The sequence below is a fragment of the Aquarana catesbeiana genome, linkage group LG02 (genome assembly GCF_042186555.1).
Source record: "Aquarana catesbeiana isolate 2022-GZ linkage group LG02, ASM4218655v1, whole genome shotgun sequence".
NCBI classification, from domain to species: Eukaryota; Metazoa; Chordata; class Amphibia; order Anura; family Ranidae; genus Aquarana; species Aquarana catesbeiana.
Genome location: NC_133325.1, coordinates 66747238 through 66762179, shown reverse-complemented (window position 1 = coordinate 66762179; position 14942 = coordinate 66747238). Strand labels below are relative to the sequence as shown.

At 45.7% G+C, this 14942-nt stretch overlaps 1 protein-coding gene across 1 annotated transcript in view; it reads right to left on the bottom strand.

Moving 5' to 3' along the window:
• The window catches only part of MED17 (mediator complex subunit 17), a 76812-nt gene extending 62391 nt beyond the window's left edge, over positions 1–14421 (bottom strand). Inside the window, exons 1-2 of the mRNA XM_073613000.1 lie at positions 14087–14421; positions 4817–4983 (exon numbers count right to left, since the gene is read on the bottom strand). Of these exons, the coding sequence (XP_073469101.1) occupies positions 4817–4983; positions 14087–14315 (396 nt within the window). The 5' untranslated portion in view covers positions 14316–14421. The remainder of the gene's footprint in view (positions 1–4816; positions 4984–14086) is intronic.
• Between the last annotated feature and the right edge of the window lie 521 nt (positions 14422–14942).

Genomic DNA, 14942 nt, shown 5'->3' with positions numbered 1-14942 from the left:
GATCGATCGATACTGCACTTGGGTGGGCTGGACTGGGCCGGGCGGAGGGGCAAAACGCAGGTGCTAGCAGGTATCTGGGCTGATCCCGCTAACACTGCGTTTTTGGGAACCCTAAACTGCTGGGGACGCTAGTATAGATCTGATCGGATCAGATATTGATCCGTTCAGATACTATACCACTAAAGGAGGCGTATGCTGCGTGCGTGGGTGTTAGTGGTACTGGCGCTAACCTGACGCTGCCTGGGGCCGGTGCTTGCTAGTTCACCAAAATGCTACCAAAAAAAACTGTTAGCGATCGCAGGGATCAGGCCTGACTCTGCGAACGCTGCAGTTATGCGTTTAGTGCCTTGTAAGTGACAGTGATCGATCGATACTGCACTTGGGTGGGCTGGGCTGGGCCGGGCGGAGGGGCACAACGCAGGTGCTAGCAGGTATCTGGGCTGATCCCGCTAACACTGCGTTTTTGGGAACCCTAAACTGCTGGGGACGCTAGTATAGATCTGATCGGATCAGATATTGATCTGATCAGATAATATACCACTAAGGGAGGTGTACGGTGCGTGCGTGGGTGTTAGCGCTACTGGCGCTAACCTGACGCTGCCTGTTGCTTGCTTGCCAGTTCACCAAAATGCTACCAAAAAAACTGTTAGCGATCGTAGGGATCAGGCCTGACTCTGCGAACGCTGCAGTTATGCGTTTAGTGTTTTGTAAGTGACACTGATCGATCGATACTGCACTTGGGTGGGCTGGGCGGAGGGGCAAAACGCAGGTGCTAGCGGGTATCTGGGCTGATCCCGCTAACACTGTGTTTTTGGGAACCCTAAACTGCTGGGGACGCCAGTATAGATCTGATCGGATCAGATATTGATCCGATCAGATACTATACCACTAAGGGAGGCGCATGCTGCGTGCGTGGGTGTTAGCGGTACTGGCGCTAATCTGACGCTGCCTGGGGCGACGCATATCACCGCCGGGCGATCAGGGGGCTAAACCTTTATTCGGTAATAAACGGCGGGTGCCCTGACACTATAAAAAATAAACAAACTAACCAGCGTCACCCGTAACGGTTATACGGTGATCAGTGGTGAAAGGGTTAACTAGGGGGCAATCAAGGGGTTAAAACATTTATTAGGTAGTATATGGGGGTCCCTGTCACTATAAAACGCTGACGGCGAACCTAAATATTTACCTCACTAACTAGCGTCACCAGTGACACTAATACAGCGATCAGAAAAATGATCGCTTAGCGACACTGGCGATGGGGGGTGATCAAGGGGTTAAAACTTTATTAGGGGGGGTTAGGGGGGTATCCTAGACCTAAAGGGGGGTAATACTCACTGTCCCAACACTGTAACTGTCACAAACTGACACTATGCAGTAATCAGAAAAAAAAAAAAAAAAAAAACCTGCTGGTGTCAGTTTGTGACGGGGGGGGGGGGGGTGATTGGGGGGGGATCGGGGGGCGATCGGGGGGGGGGGATCGGGGTGTTTTGTATGCCTGGCATGTTCTACTGTGTGTGTAGTGTGTTGTGCACTTACATTGATGTCTTCTCCCCTCGGCGCTGGAACGGAATACCGAGCCGAGGGGAGATGACATCATTTCCTTTGCTGCTGTTTAGCATACAGCAGCAAAGGAGTGTTCCCATTGGCCGGCGGCGATCGCGAGGGGGGGGCCACGAACGGATGGCCTCCCCCTCATCTCGGATCGCCGGGGAACAGAACGGGACCGCTTCGGGCACCGGGGGGGGGTCCGATCGGACCCCCCACCCGCGAGAGGCAAATCACGTACATGTACGTGATTTTGCCTGCCCGTGCCGCCTTGCCGACGTAAATCGGCGTTAGGCGGTCCTTAAGTGGTTAATACAGTAAAACCTTGGTTTGAGAACGTTTTGCAAGACAAGCAACATTTTTAAATAAATTTTGACTTGATATACAAGTGATGTCTTGATATACAAGTAGTGTCAAGTCACAACTGATTGAAGAGAGGCGCCTCTAAGTGTAGCAATACAGTTACATTAAATGAAGGCACAACATTTACAAACTCACATGGTTGATGATTAAAACAGGTACATCGGAGTATGCAGGCATCCGGGGTAAAAGCTGTCCACATAGACCATCCTCCTCACTGCCACTGACGTTGTCCCTTCCACGCTGCGATTCACGAGGTCTTCAAGCCTCGCATTCAGAACGCTCTACTGCAGGGTAGTCTTCTGGGTCATGATTGCAGACTGACAGCGGTGAGAGCCGGTGGTGCGGGGGATGGTCTATGGGGACCACTTTACCCCGGATGCCTGCATACTTAGAAGTGCCTCTTAATCATCAACCATGTGTGTTGCTAAAAATGTATTACAGCTCCAGGTTGTGAATTAAAGTTAACACCCTCCTCAAGGTGGAAGTAGCAGGTGGAGGCTCAGCACATAGTAGTGAAAGGAGAAAATCTGGACAGCCGCACTACAATAAAAACGCCTTTATTGTGAAAAATATCAAAAGGTCATGGACAACAGCAGGGTACAGGCAGAAAATAACTGACGCATTTGACACTTTTTTTTATAACTTAAGTAAATATTATGGTGAAGTTGACCTGAAATAGTCAAACATTATGTAAAAAAAAAATGAAGAAATAAATCAACTCCTAAGCACATCCTCGTGTATACACCATGGAAAATGCGTGTTTACATGAGACAGCAAAAAACATTGTTACACGCATAGTGTGTGTATATAATAATTATATATATATATATACACATACATACATACACAATTTTTGATAATGTTAGTTTGACTATTTCAGGTCAACTTACTTCACCATAATATTTACTTAAGTTATATACACTCCTAATACCACATTTTGTGGTCCACTTGGGGTTTTCCCTGGCTGTGTGCTTTCTTTTTGACCACATCTGTTTGCAATTAAAGACAATACAATTGATCATGTGATCTATGTTACACCAGTATATATTTGTGATAAACACTTGTGGTCTTATAGCTATGATTAACCGCTAGCCGACCAGCCGCCACAGTTATACTGCAGCAGGTTGGCATGGCTGCACAAATCGCCGTAGGTATACGTTGGCTCTTTAAGATGCTATTGCAGGCACGCGCCCGCAGCGTGTCCCCAGAGCCGATGCGTGTGGCCGGTGGGCACGATGTCTGCCGGGCACCCGCGATCGCTCGAGACAGAACAAGAACGGGGATGTGTGTGTAAACACACAAATCCCGGTTCTGTCAGGGGAGAGGAGACAGATCGTGTGTTCCTACTAAGTAGTGAACACGGCCTCAAGGATGATCAGTGGAAATAGGATGCACCTGAGCTCAATTTTGAGTGTCATGGCAAAGGCTGTGAATACTTATGTACATGTGATTATTTTTTGTTTTTTATTTTATTTGCAAAGATTTCAAACAAACTTCTTTCACATTGTCATTATGGGGTATTGTTTGTAGAATTTTAAGGAAAATAAATAAATTTAATCCATTTTGGAATAAGGGTGTAACATAAGAAAATGTGGAAAACGTGAAGCACTGTGAATACTTTCCAGATGCACTGTACACCTCCTATAGATTGTAAACTCTCATAAACTAGGCCCTCCTAGTTTTCATGTCCTGAATTGTAATGCAACTGTATGGTCTCCATTTTGTAAAGCTCTGCACAAACTGTTGGCCCTTTATAAATCCTGAACAATAATATATGAGAGCGAGAGAGCGACCCAGTGATGACATGGGACTAATGGTATATAATAGGTGGCATGTCAATGTAGAGAACCAAGAGAGAAAAAAATATAAGCAGATTCAATTTCCGCATTAAATGATATAACCAACACAATAAATCTCCTGCAGACAATTATATATAATTTATTATGCACATTATTAGGTTATACTGGAAGCATGGTGCTCATCTGATAACTTCTTAAGTGGAACTAAACCCATCAAATTAAAGTGGAAGCACAGGCTAGATCTAACCAAGCTTAAAATGGCTCCCACCCCTCTTCCTAATTATTATGCCAACAACTCGGTAGAAGGAAGACACTTATACGTGCCTATTCTTAGGGCGCTCCAGTCTGATCAGGTCCTGAGAGCCGGCTTCAGGGGAGAGGTGGGACAGCCGTCAAGGATGACCCATAGTAAGCGTATGAGCAATGTCCACCAACCCAGGCATTCAAATTGTGGTCGGTGCGCTCTCCCCTCTTCTAAAGCCAGCTGCTGGGAAGATTGTGACACTGGCCTGGAGCACCCTGGGAATAGGTAAGTATTAGCCTCTACATTCCACACGGTAGTTAGAAAGTTAGAAGAGGGTGTGATCAGTTTTAAGCCAAGTTAGATCTAGCCTGGAATTCCACCACAGTGACATTCAAGGCATGCCAAGCCATCGAACGGCTGGTGTCATAACTGATCAAATGTGAAGCACCATGGCAACTGCATCACAAACAAAGGCTAAGGCTGGCCATACATTATACAATTTACTTGTAAAATTTTCCTTTAGATTTACCAAAATGATGAGGTCAATCCTAAACACTTCCAATTTGTATGCAATCAGACAGGCCCTTGCACTACATAGTTGAAGGTAAATCTAAAGGAAGTTGAACACGAACATTGTATGGCCAGCTTTAGATGACAGCTTCTTTTGCTGTACAGGACAGAAGGGTTTAGTTCCACTTTAAAATTTCTGGGTAGGTAGAACAGGAGGTAACTATACTGTAGATAACCTCTTAATATGAAGGACAGGTTACCTTACAGACAAGAGAAAACACTCCAACATCCAAATTAAAGTGACAAATCTGCAGTGAGAAGAGACAAACCCTAGAAATGTCCCTGGTAATACCTGCTTAGGGGTGAGGGCTTCCTGGGAGACCGGGTCCAGGTGCATGTACCTCTTGTCCTTCACTATAGTCAGCACGTCATGCAATACACACATCTCCGTCAGAGTTCCACGCAGATGGTTCCTCACCGAGTCCCAGGGCCAAAGTGATGGCTGGAACTTGATCAAACCTGCAACAGAAACAAGAAAATGACGGAGTGGACACTTGAGAAATGTGCACACGATGGATATAAATTTGGGGACTCTGCAAATAAAGGGATATAGGCCCCATTCACACTTGCAAAGGGGACTGTTAGTTAAGGAAGACCAAGCAGGAATTCCAGGCGATTAGCTGTGTGTGGCAGACCACCGAAAAAAGAGTTAAGAGACCGCTCTGCGCAAGAGCATTCCAGGTAAGTATATCATGTTTTTTATGCTCATTTAAAAAAATTGACTTTAATAGCACATTAATTACCTCCCACTTCCTCATCTGTGAACTGAAGGTAATTTGTAAAAGTGGTTCTGTTAAGAACTGGCTGAAAGTGGAACTTTAGTTAGGAAATTAAGTCCTGATAGATTACTTCAGGCTGGCCCCTTATGAATGTATAGATATGTAAAGCTTAGTTAAAAAACAAAAAAACGAACATGTCATACTTACCTCCTCTTTGCAGTTGGTTTTGCACAGAGTGGCCCCGATCATCCTCTTCTGTGGTTCCTCAGCGGCGCTCCTGGCTCCTCCTCTTCTCAAGTGCCCCGTTGGAGAGCTGCTCTCCCTCGGGACACACGTGAGGGTGCGCTCCTGTGTCCTGCTGCTGCGTCCATTGACACAGACAGCAGGACTCGGCCCCGCCCCCGGGTCACTGGATTTGATTGACATCAGCTGGAGCCAATGGCTGTGCTGCTATCAATCTATCCAATCAGGACCTGAGACACTGGCTGGAGCTGGTGTGCTTGTCCCCGTCGCTGGAAAGATCGGGTTCAGGTAAGTAGAAGGGGGGCTCTGGGGGGCAGCTGCATCGCAGGAGGTTTTTTACAGAATGCATTAAGGTGAAAAACCATCAAGGGTTTACAACCCCTTTGAAAACAAGTGCCTATACTGTCTAAAATCCAGTCAGGCCCTGTGTAACCCTGCTCTGCACATGCTCAGTTATACTGTATTCATGGCACTGTGTCCATAATAGATAACATAGAATGGGACAGTGATTATTGCTAGTGATTATTGCTAGCAGCTATAGCCACTGGCAATAATTGTATCAAAAATATGACTGAATGGTTGTACCCAAGTTGATCGATTGATAGTGTCTTATCTCCCTTTTCCCTGGGTAGTGGCAGCACAGTGAACGTCAGCACTGTAAAGCTTCTATTGGCCTTCTCCTCTAGCTGAGCCAAGACACACAATCAAGGCTGGAAATGCACAGAAAATGATGTATAGTTTTTGAGACAAAGGAGAGGGGGAGAAGTCCTCAATAAGGAAGTGACTGCTCTGGGCTTCTACAAAATGGTGGCCTCCAGAAAAACGAAACAGGAGCCATGCTGGAGGCAATTTACAGCACACAATCATTTTGAAAGCATGATTTTTAAAGCGGTTCTTCAGACTCCAGATAAAAAAAAAAATAAATAAAGTGAGCAGCTTCAAATACTGTAGCTGCTGGCTTTTAATAAAAAGGACACTCGCCTGTCCAAGGGTCCATCATCTATAGCAGGGATCCTCAAACTACGGCCCTCCAGCTGTTACGGAACTACACATCCCATGAGGCATTGTAAAACACTGACATTCACAGACATCACTAGGCATGATGGGAATTGTAGTTCCTGAACAACTGGAGGGCCATAGTTTGAAGACCCCTGATCTATAGCATAGTGCTTGTACTGTGCAATTTGTCCCATTCTATGTTGTAAAATACCTGGTTGATCCTGCCTGTTCCTGTGTCCCCCTACGTGTACTGACCAGGATAATCATGGCAGCTGATCCCCGATTACCATAGTTAGTTTGCGTGCCTCTGCCATCAAAATCTCTGCTCTGAGTCTCTCCCCCTCCCTTCCGGTCAGTTCCGAAGTCTGTGTGCGAGAGCCGATCTCCTCCCTACCCCTCCTGCCTCTATAATACAGAACACAATTTCTTGTATTCTTTCTGTTTTAGCAAGATATTTAAGTGTTTTGTTACCTTAACACTTCATATTTCTGATATGTGCCTGCTGTACCATGCACTTGTATTAAAAAGTATCCTGTTCTCTTTGTATTGCTTCCTGTGTGTGAAATCCCTGGTGGTCCTGCTAGTCTCCTTGCTTTACTATTAAACTGACCACACTAAGCAGGAAAACACAGCATGGTCAGTTCTCTAGCTATGCTTGGAAATCAGCCTGCTCTCCTCCAATGATCAGACTTGTTCTAAGGATGGGCTCAGGCGTGTTCGGAAGCCGCACGTGCAGAGCCCGCCAGGAAGTTGGCACTGCGGAGCGCCAATCACAAGCAGTGAGACATTGTCCCAATGCATGGCTGCAGAGATTGAGAAATGTCTCACTGCTTGTGATTAGTGGCTGTGCAGACTTCATGGCGGGCTCTGCACGTGCGGCTCCCGAACACGCCTGAGCTCATCCTTAGTCTTGACATGCCCCCCCGCTGCACAGCCATTTACCGGGAAGCTTTGTGTGCTGCTGCTTTTCCTCCCCCAGCTCTTATGCAGCTGAGAACAGAGGGATTGTGATCACTTATAAAAAAAGGTATTAACCACTTGACCACTGGGCACTTAAACCCCCTTAATAACCAGACCAATTTTCAGCTTTTGGTGCTCTCACATTTTGAATGGCAATTACTCAGTCATGCAACACTGTATCTATATGAATTTTTTGTCCTTTTTTTCACACAAATAGAGCTTTCTTTTGGTGGTATTTAATCACCGCTGGGTTCTTTATTTTTTGCGCTATAAAAGAAAAAAGACCGAAAAATCTGTAAAAAAATAAATTTTTCTTCGTTTCTGTTATAAAATTTTGAAAATTAGTAATTTTTCTTCATATATTTTAGCCAAAATTTATACCGCTACATATCTTTGGTAAAAATAACCCAAATTAGTGTATATTATTTGGTCTTTGTGAAAGTTATAGCGTCCACAAGCTATGGTACCAATATCTGAAAATTGATCACACCTGAAGTACTGACGGCCTATCTCATTTCTTGAGACCCTAACATGCCAGAAAAGTACAAATACCCCCCAAATGACCCCTTTTTGGAAAGAAGACATTTCAAGGTATTTAGAAAGATGCATGGTGAGTTTTTTGAAGTTGTCATTTTTTCCCACAATTCTTTGCAAAATCAAGTTTTTTTTTTTTCTTTTTTTTTTTTCACAAAATTGTCATATTAGCAGGTTATTTCTCACACACAGCATATGCATACCACAAATTACACCCCAAAACACATTCTGCTATTACTCCCGAGTATGGCGATACCACATGTGTGAGACTTTTACACAGCGTGGCCACATACAGAGGCCCAACATGCAGGGGAGCACCTTCAGGCGTTCTGGAGCACCCAGGCCAATTCTGACATTTCTCTCCTACATGTAAAAATCATCATTTATTTGCTAGAAAATTACATAGAACCCCAAAACATTATATATGTTTTTTTAGCAAAGACCCTAGAGAATACAATAGCGGTCATTGCAACTTTTTATCTCGCACGATATTTGCGCAGCAATTTTTGGAACGCGTTTTTTTTGGAAAAAAAAATGTTTTTTGCTTTAAAAAAAAACAAAACAGTAAGGTTAGCCCAATGTTTTTGCATAATATGAAAGATGAAGTTACGCCGAGTTAATAGATACCTAACATGTCACCTTTCAAAATTGCACACGCTTGTGGAATGGCGCCAAACTTCACCACTTAAAAATCCCCATAGGCGACGCTTTAAAATTTTTTACTGGTTACAAATTTTGAGTTACAGAGGAGGTCTAGGGCCAAAATTATTGCTCTCGCTCTACCGATCGCAGCGATACCTCACATGTGTGGTTTGAACACCGTTTTCATATGTGGGCGGGACTTACGTATGCGTTCGCTTCTGCATGCGAGCACACGGACAGGGGCGCTTTAAAAAATTTTTATTTTTTTTATTCTTCATTTTACTTTATTTATTTTAGTTTGACACTTTTTTCCAAAAAAAAAAATTTTTTGATCACTTTTATTCCTATTACAAGGAATGTAAACATCCCTTGTAATAGGAATATGGCATGACAGGTCCTCTTTACAGTGAGATATGGGGTCAATAAGACCCCACATCTCACCTCTAGGCTGTTCCTGAAATAAAAAAAAAAAAAAAAAAAAAGATCCTGGCTTCGATCATAGCGGTGAGTCGGTAGAAGCACCGGAGGGCGGCGGGAGGGGGTGGCGTACCCTCTCGCCTCCCGTAAGAACGATCAAGCAGTGTAACAGCCGCTACGATCATTCTTATGGTGTAGGGAATCGCCGGCTAAAAAAGATGATATCTGAATGATGCCTGTAGCTGCACCCATCATTCAGATATCCCCGCACAAAGTCAAGGACGTCGTATGATGGAAGGCGGGAAGTGGTTAAAACGCTTTTTTTTTTTTTAACACAAAGTTGTCCATTTATACAATATTTCTAACACATAACATGTATATACCAAAAATGACACCCCAAAATAGATTCTCCTACTATTCCTGAGTACGGCGATACCACATGTGTGAGACTTCCACAGCCTGGCCACATACAGAGGCTGGGTACGGCTGAGCATGGCTGGGTATTGCAGAGTATCGCCGAGTATGACTGGGTATGGCAGAGTATCGCCGAGTATGACTGGGTATGGCAGAGTATGGCTGGGTATCACCGAGTATTGCAGAGTATGGCTGGGTATTGCAGAGTATGGCTGGGTATCACCGAGTATTGCAGAGTATGGCTGGGTATGGCAGAGTATGGCTGGGTATCACCGAGTATTGCAGAGTATGGCTGGGTATGGCAGAGTATGGCTGGGTATGGCAGAGTATGGCTGGGTATGGCAGAGTATGGCTGGGTATGGCAGAGTATTGCAGATTTTTGTGGGGTATTGCAGAGCATGGCTGGGTATGGCAGAGTATGGCTGGGTATCACTGAGTATGGCTGGGTATTGCGGGATATTTCAGGGTATTTCAGGGTATTGCAGGGTATGGCAGAGTATTGCGGGGTATTGCAGGGTATGGCAGAGTATTGCGGGGTATTGCAGGGTATGGCAGAGTATTGCGGGGTATTCCAGGGTATGGCAGAGTATTGCGGGGTATTCCAGGGTATGGCAGAGTATTGCAGGGTATGGCAGAGTATTGCGGGGTATGGCAGAGTATCGCGGGGTATGGCAAAGTATTGCGGGGTATGGCAGAGTATCGCGGGGTATGGCAAAGTATTGCGGGGTATGGCAGAGTATTGCGGGGTATGGCAGAGTATTGCGGGGTATGGCAGAGTATTGCGGGGTATGGCAGAGTATTGCGGGGTATGGCAGAGTATTGCGGGGTATGGCAGAGTATTGCGGGGTATGGCAGAGTATTGCGGGGTATGGCAGAGTATTGCGGGGTATGGCAGAGCATTGCGGGGTATTTCAGGGTATTGCAGGGTATGGCAGAGTATGGCAGAGTATTGCGGGGTATTTCAGGGTATTGCAGGGTATGGCAGAGTATTGCGGGGTATGGCAGAGTATTGCGGGGTATTGCAGGGTATGGCAGAGTATTGCGGGGTATGGCAGAGTATTGCGGGGTATGGCAGAGTATTGCGGGGTATGGCAGAGTATTGCGGGGTATGGCAGAGTATGGCAGAGTATTGCGGGGTATGGCAGAGTATTGCAGAGTATTGCAGGGTATGGCAGAGTATTGCAGAGTATTGCAGGGTATGGCAGAGTATTGCAGGGTATGGCAGAGTATTGCGGGGTATGGCAGAGTATTGCAGGGTATGGCAGAGTATTGCGGGGTATGGCAGAGTATTGCGGGGTATGGCAGAGTATTGCGGGGTATGGCAGAGTATTGCAGAGTATTGCAGGGTATGGCAGAGTATTGCAGAGTATGGCAGGGTATGGCAGAGTATTGCGGGGTATGGCAGAGTATTGCAGGGTATGGCAGAGTATTGCGGGGTATGGCAGAGTATTGCGGGGTATGGCAGAGTATTGCGGGGTACTGCAGGGTATGGCAGAGTATTGCTGGGTATTGCAGGGTATGGCAGAGTATTTTGGGGTATTGCAGGGTATGGCAGAGTATTGCAGAGGGAATTGCAGAGTATTGCACAGCATTGCAGGGCATGCAGAGTAGTGGGGATGGCTGAGCATGGATGGATGGATGGCTGGATGTCTCTGTGCAGCGCTGTGGGCACTACAGATGCAGCCCACAACGCTGCAGCCATCCATCCATCCGCCTCTTCGGTCACTGTGTACCGATCGGTACACAGGAGGGGAGGAGAGGGGGAGGAGAGGAACCGGCGTCATCAGATGACGCCGGTTTGTTTACTTGTGATCGCTCCGTCATTTGACGGAGCGATCACATGGTAAACGGCCGCGATCAGCGGCCATTTACCGGGATCTGTGATGCGCCGGGTCCGCAGGACCCGGCGATCACGGATGCTCTCGAGTGCGCGCCCTAGGGGGCGCGCGAGAGCAGAATTCTGGGAGGACGTCCCTGGACGTCCTCCCAGAGTTAAACAACCGCCCTGTAGCCGTCATTTGGCTATGGGCCGGTTGTTAAGTGGTTAATAATGTTTTTTAAATCTATACAAAAAAGTTTTGCCTTTCTTTTAAAATTTCAAACTGCTACAAAAGTAACTAAGGAAATGATATATATCTTTAATTTAGGTTTACGTGAACCCAATGTTTAATATTTGAAATTTCATGATATTTACCTATATAAACCCCACTGTAAAACAATGAGCTTACTTTATAGATCCTTGTAAACTTACTTTATGTATCTTTATAATATTGTATACTCAATAAACTTCTTTTGACAAGGAAAATTTCAAACTGAGTGGGCTGTTTTGCAAGGTGATCGTTTACAACCACTTTAAGTAAAGTGGGTCAGATTTTTTTTCACAATCATACTTACCCAAGTGGATGTAGCGTCGGATGAACCGAGCGTTTGAACTCCACCAATCACTCAGTTCTCAGGGCTCCGTCAGCAGAGAGCTGGTGACTGTCAGTCACCGGCTCTCTGCTCTGCCCCCCCCCCCCCCCCCCCAGCGCTCACTGGAGCGGCTCGCTGAGAGGCAGAGCCAAGTGCTGGCCCAGGCAAGTGGGTGAATCAGACTCTGGTGCCATGAACTTAACCGAGCCTAGACCGGTATTCTGCCAGAATCGATGACCCATCAGATTAGGTAACGAAAGTGACGTTCCATCAGCTGCGCATGCGTACACACGCTATCAGGTTTGCTCATCTGACAGAACACATGCAGTGAGAAGAGGCGGCAGCTACGTCCCAGCTACTTCTTGAATTTAACAGTAATTTTAACAATAAAGTGAGAGAATATAAATAAATATAATATATTGATATCTGGGATGCTGTTTGGATGTTACATTTTGAAAGAAGTTGGATGCCAGTCGTAGGAAGGTGGCGGAGGCCATGTTTGTACACCACTGCATGGCTCAGCACTAAACCTTTAGCCTTTCAAAATTAAACATGCAAACAGCATCACAGATGTCAACATACTATATTTATTTACATACGCTCACTTTATTGCTAAAATTACTGTTAAATTCAAGATGTAGCTGGGTGTAGTATGATGTTTGCTGCCTTCTTCTGACTGTGTTCTGTCAGATGAGCAAACCTGGTAGGAGTGGACGCATGCCCAGCTGACCAAACATCACTTCCGTTAGCCTATCTGACGGGTCGCCGATTCTGATGGAACACCAGCTCTGTGACGTCAGCCGACAGCGGACTTCAGCACGCTGTCGGCTGAAAACAGGTCACAGGAGTGCAGAACTACACTCCTGTGATCCATAGGAGAAGTACAGCCAAATGAGCATTTGGCTGAACTTCTCCTTTAAAAGTTACCTACCCGCTTGTCCGCTCCGCTGTACACTGTAGAAATTTGGAAATGCTGAAGCCAACTGTACTCTCACGCATGCGCGGGAATGATGTCATATCGTCAAAGCCAATGAAAGCCCCTGGTGATCGATACCCGCAAGTCGAAGTCGGGCTGCTGGAAGATGTCAGCGGCAGGCGGCGGAACACCTGGACACCGCATTGCGGCAGCCAATGGGCCTACAGCTCCGCTTTACCGTTACAGCTACTGAAACTGGCAGCAGAGATTTTTAAAGGGCCACCCCTCCCCTCCCCATGTGTATACAGGATTACAGAATACTGGGGGTATACAGATGAATACATTTGTATACGGTGGGTCCAGAGAAGAATCCATTGTACATGAGGGGTGGGGGTGGGGGTAGAGCAGACAGAAAATACATTAGATACAGGAAGGGGGCAAAGAAGAATACACTGCAAAGGGGGAGGGGAGCAGTATACAGAGTACTGGGTGGATATAGAGGAGAATAGGAGGGAGTATATATCTCATATATAGGAGGTATACTATACATTGTATACAGAGTACTGGGAGGACATAGGGAGTTTATATCATATACAGGAGGTATACTATACATTGTATACAGAGTACTGGGGGGATATAGAGGAGAATAGGAGGGAGTTTATATCATATACAGGAGGTATACTATACATTGTATACAGAGTACTGGGGGGATATAGAGAATAGGAGGGAATGTGTATATATATATATATATATATATATATATATATATATATATATATATATCCAGGAGGTATACTATACATTGTATACAGAGTCCTGGGGGAATATAGAGAATAGGAGGCAATATATATATCATATACAGGAGGTATACAATACATTGTATATAGAGTACTGGGGGGGATATAGGAGGGGAATAGGAGGGAGTATATATCATATACAGGAGGTATACTATACATTGTATATAGAGTACTGGGAGGACATAGGAGGGATTATATATCATATACAGGAGGTATACTATACATTGTATATAGAGTACTGGGAGGACATAGGAGGGATTATATATCATATACAGGAGGTATACTATACATTGTATATAGAGTACTGGGAGGACATAGGAGGGATTATATATCATATACAGGAGGTATACTATACATTGTATAGAGTACTGGGGGGATATAGAGGAGAATAGGAGGGAGTATATATCATATACAGGAGGTATACAGAAGTGGGGGGAGGGGGGTTATCAGTGAATACAATGTATGGGGGGACAGTTATACACAGAAGGGGGTCCCAGGCTCCTCCTCACCCTCCTCGTCCTCAGGCTCCCCCCAGTCATTCTCCCGGGGTCCTGCCCCCTGGTGGTCATCCTCCTCCTCGGACTCCTGCTGGAAGTCTATGCGCTGTGCCAGGCGGGCCAGGTTCTGGGACATGGACAGCGGCTGTACATAGGTCTCCGAGCCATCCAGGCCCACCTCCTGGACCTGCTTCTCCGCCGAGGACTCGATACTGATCTGCACCGGCGGTCCCCCCGACATTCTCTCCGCTATCCCGTTCCTGCTCCTACACCGAGGACAGCAATGCCGCTGCGCATGCGCGGCGCTCTACCTTCTGTCCCGGAATCCTAACTCGCATGCGCGACGTCCTCTACTACGGAAGCCCTGCAGGGACAAACTAAGCTTACCCGCAGCTTCGCGGTACCTCTGCCATTGCAGCATAGTCCTTCAGATTAGAGAGGCGTTACTCTCTCTTTCCTTGCATGCTGGCGGTCCCTGCTCGGTGTGTTAAAGAGATAGTAAATTGGATTCCTCCTGGTCCCTCCCCCCCAGTACCCCGCCTCCAGTTTTGGTTTTTGAAATATAAATAAATATACACTTTTAACCACTTGAAGACCAGGTGGTATTTGCGCAGTTTTTCAAACATTTTTTTAGGAAAAATACACTTTTTAAAAATTAAAACACAATATATAATCCCATTTTTATGTATTTATTTATTTATCTTTGTTAAAATATAAAAGATGATGTTACGCTGAGTAAATAGATACCTAACGTGTCACGCTTTAAAAATTGCAGCTGCGGCCATCATCCCGGTACAAGCACTTGAAGATCGATGATGTAGCCGCAGGGGTAGGGAACCTCGGCTCTCCAGCTGTTTTGAAACTACAA